Source organism: Otolemur garnettii, unplaced genomic scaffold (genome assembly GCF_000181295.1).
Source record: "Otolemur garnettii isolate 467f Iridium unplaced genomic scaffold, OtoGar3 scaffold00043, whole genome shotgun sequence".
In the NCBI taxonomy this organism is placed as follows: Eukaryota; Metazoa; Chordata; class Mammalia; order Primates; family Galagidae; genus Otolemur; species Otolemur garnettii.
The window spans coordinates 1270517-1282086 of NW_003852438.1; the positions used below are offsets into that span (position 1 = coordinate 1270517).

The 11570-nt window shown below is 39.6% G+C and overlaps 1 protein-coding gene across 2 annotated transcripts in view; it reads right to left on the reverse strand.

The window, feature by feature from the left end:
• Nucleotides 1-7208: 7208 nt before the first annotated feature.
• Nucleotides 7209-11570, reverse strand: part of ENOX1 (ecto-NOX disulfide-thiol exchanger 1) — a 272529-nt gene continuing 268167 nt past the window's right edge. The window contains exon 15 of one of the 2 annotated variants that reach the window (XM_012805530.2): nucleotides 7209-7552. In XM_012805530.2, the coding sequence (XP_012660984.1) occupies nucleotides 7421-7552 (132 nt within the window). In that variant the 3' untranslated portion in view covers nucleotides 7209-7420. The remainder of the gene's footprint in view (nucleotides 7553-11570) is intronic. The other variant, XM_023513593.1, reaches the window with a different exon arrangement.

Here is an 11570-nt window from a genome sequence, read left to right on the forward strand (position 1 = left end):
ACCTCACTGGCTTGCCCGTATGCCCATGTGATCTATGTGCTCCAGGCCAAAAAGCAGTTTACTTCATTAGCCAGTTCCCAGTAGTAAAGCAGCAGTACACAGTCCTTGACTACAGATTGGCACCATCCCAGTTTCACTGTCTGTCCCCTACTGTTCACAGTCTGATGGCATGCCAGGCACGGCCCACAGTTATTTTCTTTAACAAACTTTATCTGCTCAAGGAACAAATAATGAGGTGTAAAATCCTACTCTGTTGCTGCTTCACCTTAGGAAGTGACAGTTTTCCCACTAAGAATCCATAGCACTTCATATTTGAAACTTTATTTACTATGATTGCAAGTCATAACAATGATGCATGATCCGTTGATTTGATGTAACAGTGTCTGCTTAATAAATGATCCACAGTGGTTTTCATACATTATCCCCACCTGAAGGCAGCGTTTGACTCCCCAGTCCATACTTCACATTCTGTCTCAAAAAATACTGGAGAAACAAATCCTCCCTTCTGCATACACACATTCAAAGGCAAAAGATTTATTTATTGGTAAGAGCCTCAAATTGACCAATTTTTAACTTTTTCTTCTGAAAAGAAGAATGCTTTCCAAAATGAGATTGCTACCAGATGTAATGGATGACATAGCACATGCTCAGATACGAAAAGCAGATGAAATGGAATATTCTGGTTTCTGATTCAGTCCTATTCTTATCTACACATAGCTCTTCTTAAGTGAACTTGACAGTGTTGTGGGCTGATATTAAGATAGACTACTTTAGCAAACAAGAAAGAAGGTTTCGCTCCTCACAATAGCAAATGAGCTTTATAATAGAAATTTCTCTGTGCAGAGGAAGATATTACAATTTTCAACACACACTAAATATATTTGCTAGACAAAAAAATGCATTTCATTACAAGCAATGCACTTTCTATTGTACATTAACCACTTTTTTGCTTTGTATTTTAAAGTATTATTTTCTACTGCAGAATGTCTGCAATTTATTTTTATGAGTCTGTTTCTCCCGTGAAGTTAGTTGCCGTGTGCTGATAAATGGGCATTCCATGAGAGGTGAAATGCTCAGTGCAAACATCTGAACATCTGAGCTTTGTTGTTGGAGTGTCTGTATAGTTTTGAGAGCAGGCAACAGTTAAAATTTTAGGCTACAACAGCTAATTTTATTAACACAACCAGTCTGTAATTACCAGATTTACTGGAGTCCTTTACTTTGATACTGTAAGCAACTATAATAGATGTGTATGTTCACTAAAAGAATACTATTGCCTGCTCTAGCTACAACTGTAATTTTTCCTGACAATGTCTCTGCTGGGTTAAAGAAAAACATAATTAATACTTTATTTAATCTTTGCATACTGTATACCTAGTTGACCATCATTCAAAATGGTCGTAGCCCAGAGCCATGGTTTCTTCACAGTTGAATGTATTTGACCCTAATTACTGTTTATTGAAAATATACCAAATAAGGAAAAAGGGAGCTGAAATAAAGAATTCAGGCTCTATTTGCATTTTCTCAAAAGGGAACTATGAGGGTGACTGCTTATTTTCTTATAAGAGTTGCTAGAGTCTTTGCAGGTTGGCAAATTAATATTATCATACTAATGTCAGTCTTATACTTGAACATGTTTAATGGACAGTTCTGAGGATTATGCAGGATTATTTTATCTTTACATTTAGAAACATATTGTTGACTTTTTAATGGTCAGAATTGGCATAACCTGAGAGCAGGGATAAGGCTATCATTGCAGAAACGACTGCCTCCGGTCTGCCTAGCTCTGGTGGCCGCTTAATGGGCGCTTTCTTACACGATCATCACAATAACCGTATGAAATAGGTGTGAACATTCACACAGTCTAAATCTGGGACTAGCAGCACGGTGTGGTGAAGGAACATGTCATAGACGTGGGGTAAGCAATGTTGCAGCTGGAACTTGATTCCAGTGCAGCCTGCACCCTCTTCTACACAGGGTGAGAAATTTCCAAATGATTGGAGCCCAGGAATGAAAGAAAAAGAAAAAAAAACAACTAACCTCAAAGTATAAAACAAAATTGGAGGTAGTGGTATTAGAGACATTTTTAGTTGGTCTGTAGTATGTAAATGTTACACTATAATGTGTTTAAAAGGTTTATGTTTTGTGTGCCATGCATAAAAGTATAGTTTATTTAGCTATTAATGGCTGATTGAATATACAGGGTATCCAAAAGGTCACCATATATAAGAAAAATTAACAAACTCATATTTTATGTCATATTTTATGCTTTTAGTATTTTTATATTTATATATCAACACATGGAGAAATATTTTGTAAACTTTCCTACTGAATATTTTGTAAATAAAGGTACATTTAGTGACAATTTCCCATCTTTCCTATGTCTGTATGTCTGTATGGTGACCTTTGGGTTCATCCTGTATGTTTTGAATGTGTTACCATTTTGATATAAAATAAGCCAAGCTATAAGATTTTAAGAATCTGACATCTTTTTATTTTCTCAGTTGGAACTTTGCCTTAGAAATGCAAACAATGTAACCTAATCATTTGCATCCTCATATTAATCTGAAATTAAAAAAAAAATATATATATATATATAAAAGAGCTAAGCTTGAGTATGATGGTAAGAGTCCCTGTGTTTTGCAGACAGATAAACCACCTGTTATTCAATCTAACAAATTAACATGGCAGTCATTTTTAGAAAAGAGGTACACTCTCCCCCAAAACAAAAACCAACCTCAACGTAAAAGTCTCCAATCCTTTCCCAGAAAAAATAACTCGTCGCATATCATATTGTTCTATGGACGTCTGTCTAATCACTCTAATTTTCTATACAATTACTACCAACTTTTTCTACTTTTCTTATTTCATTTTTTCCACCTTCCATGAAAATAAGAAGTTTATTGAGAGAGAAACAAGCTACTCTGCACTTTCAAATGTTTTTGATGTGGCATCTGAATATTTTCAGGCACAGATCAATGACTTTTCCTTGCTGCAATAGGTAAATAATACCTAAGTCAAAAAGAGGCATTCTCATACAATGGAATATTATTCAGCCTTTAAAAGGGTGGAAGTTTTAATACGTGCTACGGGATGGCTGGGTCTCTAAGCAATTATGCCAAGTAAGAGCAACCATGGACAGAAGGACAAATGGTGTATGATTCCACTTCTGTGAGATGCCTAGATTCCACTTTCACAAGGATGCAAAGTGGAATAGAAGTTCCCAGGAGCTGGACAAGCAGGAGGGTAGGGAGTTATTGTTTAATGGGTCCAGAGTTTCTGTTGGAGGTGATAAAAAAGTTACAGTGTAGATGGTGGTTACATAACAATGTGAATATATTTAATGCCACTAAATTGTTCACTTACAAATGGCTAAAATGATAAGTATTATATATATTTTATCCCCCCCCCAAAATAAAACTAAAAAAAACAGAAGGTAACAAAGGGCAGGAAGCTTGAGCCTCTATTAATGGACCTAATAGCTGAATATATTTAATGCCACTAAATTGTTCACTTACAAATGGCTAAAATGATAAGTATTATATATATTTTATCCCCCCCCCCAAATAAAACTAAAAAAAACAGAAGGTAACAAAGGGCAGGAAGCTTGAGCCTCTATTAATGGACCTAATAGCTGACTATTTTCTGATTCAGCAACTTCAGAGAGTTCTTTTGTGAGTTCTTCTTTCATTCATTTGGTTGGTTCATTTGCTAAATAGTCATTTAAAAGTAATGATATTTCACGTCAGACTCTGAGGGATCAGAGGAATGAATGAGGGATGTTTCCAGGCTGCAGGACTTAGACAGGCAGCAACATTTATAAATGTTTTTTTAAAAAAGGCTGCAATAGAAATATAGTGAATAGTAGTGGGAACCCAGGAGAGAAATTCCTGAGAGCATCAGTGCCTTCACAGGAGATAATTGATCTGGGTTTGAAGTTTGAATTAGAATTAAGTTCCTTATTTTGTTATGTCAGTAATATGTAACACATTATCACTCACAATTTTTTGCCTTGGAATCTTGGATCTAAGCAAATCGGTCCCTGAAGGCAGAAAAACATCTGGGTTCATTCGCTTACTTTTTAAACATTTAGAAGTGAAACCACTTTGGGAAGTAATTCGATGTAAATGAGATATGTCCCTCAAAGAGCTTGTAATCTAACGGGCATGAGGCGAGGACAGCTGGTGGTAAGCACCTTCAGAAACAGTCTGTGTTTCTTCTTCTTGTCACTGGTCATGTCTCCAGTTCAGTTATTCCGACCCCAACCCATGGGGGTGCCCAGGTGGGAGGGGTGGCTCCTGCTGGGCCATGGAGAGATGCTGCATGAATGATGGGGGTCTCTGTGCTTTCCCACTTAGAGCTGTGTAGAACTGTAGTAACTAGATGTGAGGAAGCTCAGTGCACTTAAATAGAAAGACAAACCAAAGTGGAAAGGCCAACAACAACGACAACAAAAAATCAGTCTTATTGAGGGAATTAGTGAAAAAGCAAGTCAGCAAGACAGCAAGTCAGCAAGTCAGAAAGGCCCTTTGGGTCCAGGTCACAAGGATCCCCAAACTGTCTGTGCTCTGCCTGTTCTTAGAACCAAGAACCACGATTTGTTACTAGGTAGATTTAAGAGAGAAAGGTTTGAGGTCTTCAAGCCGTGCTTGTGGGCTGGGGTAGAATAAAGGAGGATAAAACAGTGATGCAAAGGGCCTGGAGGGAGCCCTGGGCTCCTGGGTAGGGTGGGAATAAAATGAACTGGAGGCATGCCCAGTGAAAGAAGGCTATGTTTGGAGTCAGTTAGCCTTGGGTTCAGATCCCATACGTAAAATTTACTGTGAAAAGTTGGCCCTGTTACTGAAGGCATTTGAGCCTCACTTTCCTTGTGTGACAAAGGGGACAAGTGGAGACAAAGATAATATTCTCAGGTCAGAGAGGATGGGGGGATTCCAGCTGCCTTCTTGGGTCGTCCCTCCTCCAGGGGATCTCTACGGTCCCATCTGAACCTGAGAGCCTAGGAAATAACTGAGGTTTTTCTTTTCCTCCAAAAATAATTTACATGATTGAGGTTTGAGTAGGTGTCCAAAATTTTACCAAGAGGTGGCTAACACATAAAGAACATTTTGTATATATTTTATTAAGTTTTGTAATGAATGTTTTGTAAATAAAGATACATTTAGCTACGATTTCCCCATTTTCCCTATGTATGGCAACTTCAGGGGAAACTTTTATAGATCTCCCAGCATAGAATAATTCTCGTAGTATAATTCCTAAAGTATTTTTAGCTAAATTAACCATTTTACTCTTCTGAGTTTTCATTTCGGGCTTAGATCCACATGCGTAGGCAATGATGCCTTCTTGTCAGACTAGTACATGGTCCCTCCACTTCCTCTTTCCCATCACAAACAGCTTTGTGTGAGCAAGAGCTGGGTTAGAGTTTCATCCTATGCTGTGTGTCTTTCTGCTAATGCGACTCCCAGTGATGCTTGGAAGTATTCATGTGTGTTTGAAAATATCCACCATCATTTCGGTTAGAAACAGCACAGCTGTGTGGCACCTTCCTGTGTGTCCCGAGGTTTTATGTCTTTATAACTAGACACTTTACTGAATTCTTTTCTTCTTGTTTTTCAGGTGAACCATACAGGTTTTCTGTTTTATTACAGCGTTATCCATAAATGACGTCCTCTCTTTTCCAACTGTAATATCCTGAATTTGTGTCTCGTGATGTACAGCTAGCTCTGGCGAGGTTGATGGTGACGTTCGGCACGGCCTCTAGCGTTCAGTGTCACACTGGCATTTAGCTTGGATGCCATGGCACTCTTGTTACCTGGATCGCACCAAATAGAAACTTTTTGGGAAATGTTTTTTTCTCACTCAAGTCTGAGCACATCAAGAACGCATCTTTTCTGATTCGTCACTACATTCACAGTGCCAGCACTGAGCCTGACAGAACACAGAAATCCATATTTAGAAGAGGTCCAAGGGTCTTCATTTACCACAGTCCGATAAAAAGAACCCAAGGACAATAATGTCCAATAAGAAAGTATGATTCTTTCCATAATTAGAAGAATATTCACTGTTTAGCTGTCTTCCTAAAAAATACTCCAATTAAAATTAAGAAAACTTGTCTTTTTTTGTGAGCTGTACTTAAGAGAACAGGAAGGAGATACAATTTTAAGTTATATCCCACTTGTGTTATTAAAACAAAGAGGGGAAGCCCAAATTCTACCTAAATTGCTGTTGGAATTTTGGATTTCTTAATTTCTCTATTTATTTGTTTTCCAATAAATGTAACAAGTCCATGAATTAATGCAATAATTGACTACTTTGCACCTTCCCATGAGGATGCATAACAAAGGGAAAATTTATGTTGGTTATATTTGGGTGCTATGTCTTAAAAATACTATTCCAGTGCTGAATAATCTCCTTTCTTGGTGATTTCCACTCAATAATTTTTATATTATACATTCCTACTTGAAATAATGTTTTTTCCCTCTTAATATTACTTGTATTTAATCATTTTAAAACAGTAGGATATGAAATGTAACCAAATAAGGAGAAAAAGATTTCTTAAGGAAATTAAAATATACCCCCCAAAAATTTGCAGAAACCCATATGGTAGAAGTCATATTTATTGAAAAAAATTAATATCTTTGCTATAAAATTTGTAACAGGAATATTTACTGAATGTTTATTTTGATGCATAAACCTGAATGTTACATACCGAGTACAAGACAGCAGCACTACCTTTCCCTTTATTTACACTTTATGAAAATTGTTATGCAGTCCATGTTAAAAGAACTCATGATGGAGAATTGTTACATTAGAAAAATAATATTCTTGATAAAGCATTCTCAGTGTGTCCAATCATATTTTCTGCCTCTTCAATAAGGCAAAAGTCCCTGGAACAGCATATAACTTAATTTACAAAATACAATAACTGTTCAGACACAGATTCAAGTTTTCTTTTGGTATGATTTTTCCTCACTGCAAAATTTTTTTTCTTTTTTTTACTAGAACAGAAAGACTTTCAGGAACATGTCATTTAATGATTCAGCTATACATTACATATACAACTCTGTAGCCTAGCAATGATCATTGCTACACCATCATTAACTTTAAATATTTTGCTTGGTGAGCTATTCTCAAATGTAGCATATTTTCAGATTTTGTCATCTGGTGACTGTGGAATCATTGTTTGGTTTTCATAGGAAACTGGTCTGTCACAGTATGAAGCTTTGTTTACTGTAAGAACTGGTACACAATTACGTTTCCACTCACAAGAGAACACCACAGATACAACGAAAGTCGGGCTTTGATGGATCCATGAAGGTCTCACGCCGGACCAACCCCGAACCTCCTGCTTGCACACGGCACAGCCCTGGCCACGTTCGGATGGTCGCACTTCCAGAGATGCTTTCTTTGCTCTTCGAAGTTAGGTAGTTTTTATTCCCTCAAAGGCACACAACTTCCATCTTTTTTCCAGTGTTGCTCCCACGCCCGTGAACTCCTGTTTGAACATGCGCGGCAGCCTCATCAAAAGCATTTCAATTTCATTTGCAGATATCTGTTAGAAAGGAAGAACAGTCACTTTGGGGAAAGAAACTCACTTTTAAGGAGGTGACTGGGTTGGGGAAGAATGTCCTTTCCCAGTGAAATAAACAACAATTAGTCTTCTAATTGGCTGTTAGGTGATGTCCTTACAGAAGGAACCTGCGCAAAGCACTGAATGCTATTTTCCCTTTTCCTGAGCAGCTGGTGGGGTGGGGCATGAGACGAGGGGGCAGAAAAATCCAAGTTCATCCTCTATATGGGGGGCTACCTTAAAGCCTGAACAGGCCTCCCCTGATCTAAAAGCAGATGGAGAGGAAATTTAAGAGGCTATGTCAACCAGTCTGATGTAAGAATTTCAAATTGTATATAAAACCAGTACACTGTACCCCATAAACGCAGTAATGTATATAGCTATGATTTAATACAAAAAAAAAAAAAAGAAGGTCTCCGTGTAAACTCATCACCACTCCTGGAAAGCCACTGGTACGTTGATTCTCATGTATCAAGGGCAGCAGTTTCCCCTCAGTCAGTGGAGCAAAGGGCATTCATGTGGCTATTTTGCACTCAGACCTCTTTCTCATCCTTTAACCTTCACAGGGACCAGCAACCACGAAGGTTTAGGAATGGAAACAAAATCCCCAAACCTACTGCAATAAAAGTCTTGACGTCCCATCATAAAACCCAGGTATATTTTTTAATACAACCTTTTTATTCTCCTAACTTTTCTGTTACATGAATTTTTACACCAATAATTTATTTTATCTTATTTTATTCTATTTTATTTTTGGCTGGGGGCTGGGTTTGAACCCATCACCTCAGGTATATGGAGCCAGCGTCCTACCCCTTTGAGACACAGGCACTGCCCTTATCTTATTTTAAATAGACAACAGATCAGCCACAATCCCTCTGCTCGGTTTCCTGTGTTTGTGCTCTAACCCATGTACATGCAGGCGGCTTTTATATAGCAAGCTGGCCAATGTGGGGTCTGATATTCTGGTTAAGCATCTCTGGAATTTGAGGTCTGCTTGAATCCTGTATCTACTATTGTTACAGGCTAAATGACCCTTACAAAGATAGTCTCTCTAAGCTTTAGCAAATGAGAATAACATTTAATATGAATGGTATAAAAACTACTGGCTTAGCACAGCTTTGGGCACATAGAAATGTTCAATGAATCATAGTGCTTAGAATTTTTCATGGTATAATCACTGTAGGAATAGCATTTTAGAGTCTTCATTTTCCATTTAACAATATTAAGATTCATTTAAAGGAGACACCAAATATACGAGGAAGACAAATCAACCGTTCATTTATTCTTCACGTAGAAACTATTTCACATGATCTATTCAATATTACTGGGACAGTATTACAAAACTTTCGTTAAGTAGAGGCAGTCTTGGAAGTTGAAATAAATTATATTCTAAAATTTTTGTGTGAATATTTTGAAATCTGAATGTATTTCTCCACAAAACCATGTTAGAAGGATTATTCAATTCCCAGGTCAATGAAAAAGCTGTTAAACACATTATTAGGAGGTTCTCAGTGGTTGTGAGAAGTACATTCCTGAGCCCCGCGCACAGCACTTTACCACCACACACCTCACAGCACTGTTCTCACCACACTCCTGAGAGATGTGCGAGGCAGACGTACCTCCCACTTCCAGCTGAGGAGACTGAACTACAGAGGGTCAGGTATTTCACCAAAGACAGGATTTGGAAAGCACCCACCAGACACGGGTAGGGCCTGGATGCCAATATGAAGCAGTTCCCATGGTTGTCAGCAGCGGGGCTGGGTGACCAGGGCCCTAGCGAGGTCTTTCTAAACACCAGTCACCCAGGGCACTGGTAACACAGTCTCTGGACACTGCCGTTCAGCAGGTTTGGAGGGCCGCCCAGACACTCTCTCCTCAATGACCACTCTAGGTCATTCTTAGGATTAGGCATATTTGGGCTAAGAATGGAAATGTAAATCAGACAGACTTGGATTTACTCTGGGCTGGGCCCCAGGCTGCTGTGTGACCTGTGACCCAATATTTCTGATTCTCAGTTTCTTCAAGTGGGTGATAGAGACAAAACCAATCTCAGTGGAATTGTAGAATTATATGTAAAATGCAACATGGTGCCCGGCACATATAATCTCTCTCTCCATGTATATACAAAACATATGTCTATGGAAATACTGATAGAAAGTGAGTGGGGCGGGCTCGCTGCTCATAAGGAGACAAGTAGGGAGAGGTCCATCAAACCCTGTTTTTAGTTGGTCCGTGAGGCAGTTTTCTTTAAGCTTTATGAGGCCACTATCTTCTTAACAAGCACCCTTTTTTCTTTTGAAAAGGAAAGCACAGTTAATCTACAGTGTGCTTTGGCCTCCAGACCAGTTCACTCGCCCTCCCTGGGCTGTGCTGTGGTCCTCCTACCCAGCTGAGGTCCCAGCCAGTGCACCAGTGCCTTGTTTGCAGAGTCACTGTCACCTCCAGTGGAACTGTAAGGAGGAAGACTTCTGCTATTAGAAAGGAAGGAGAGAAAAAGCTCACTCTGAGGGTAAAATAAATATCTGATCTAAAGATAACACTGATGTGGGAGGCCAGCTGGGTGCAGGACAGCAGTGCTGCTGCAGATTGTAAAAATGTAACAACTCACTGTCACCAAGAAACTTCTTTACAGAATTTTCCGAAAACACTATTTAATCGTCACCATACTTTCCTACACAGGGCATAATTTACCAATGAGAAAACTGAGGTCCAGAGAGATAAGGTACCCCGTGAAGGTAACACAGGCAGTGAGCATGGAGCCGGGCTCAGCTGGGTACCTTGTTCTCACCACCTATGCCACCTCCCCAGAGGCAGGGGCTGGAGACTGAGCACCAGAAATAACCCCCCAGGTGGCTGCCTCTCTGCTCACATCTGGATGCCATGGAGCAGGGGTCTCAAGTGAAGGATACAGTGAGAGTGACAGCGACAGCAACAAACGGACTGTTCCCAACTCTGCTGGCTCTGACACAGTCCTACGCTGGTGCTTGGGCACCCCTGCCCCACACCACGGGGCATCGAGGCTGGCATGTACTAGATGCAGCAACATCTTGTTTTGCACTGTGTCTTTTGGCCTGAGCCTTGTCTTCAGCCACTAAGGAGCAGGAGAAGGGCTAGGGAGGGAGAGAGGCAGCTATCACTTAGAGTCCTGCTGTGGGGCAGGAGAGCGTGAATGCTTGGACTATCTCATCAGAAAGCTCAATAAACACCCCAACATACCCCTGGTTGCTGAGGGAAAGAAATGTAGACGCAAAAAATTTGTATCCTAGTCATGAACAACCCTTAACCGATTCCCAGTTGAATAACCTGTTAAGTAACCAGTCACTTCACTTCTTTGGGTTTTCTGTTTTCTCATTTGCAAGACAAGGGAATTGAAAGAAACTCTCCAAACCTCTGAGGACTCGGTTTGAGTGCTGGCTCCTCCCTGCATTAGCAGCAGACTAGTCTCAGGCGAGCCATTCAGGATGAATCTGTGCACCAGGTTGTGGCAAAGATCTCAAAATGAGAGAATGTGAAGGGTCCTTCGTGTGCTTTAAAGCACAAAGCAAATGGCAAACAACACTTAAGCAGCACTCAGGTGTGCCAGATACTATTCTGAAAACTTTTCATATATTAAGTCATTTAATACACTCGATAACTCATAAAAACCCTTTTTATAGATGGTGAAACTTAGGCACAGAGATGTTAGATAAGTTGCCCAAGGGCACACAGCTAAGAAGAGGTGAAACTGGGATTTGAGATCTTCCTGATCATGTCACATAGATTGTCTATTAGCCATATTTCAGGTTTTGATAAAGCCAGAGGTTAGTACCCTAGGAATTGATCTCCTGAAATGTAGTTAGCGCTGTTTCTGCTGGAGGTGAAGGGAATAGCCTGACTCTGCCATAATGATATAAATATGTGGACTGAGACTTGTTATGACTACGGAACAGACACCTTCAAACAAAACTCTGCCTAAAATATCTACTTAATAAGGTTCTCGGCTCGGCGCCTATAGCTCAAC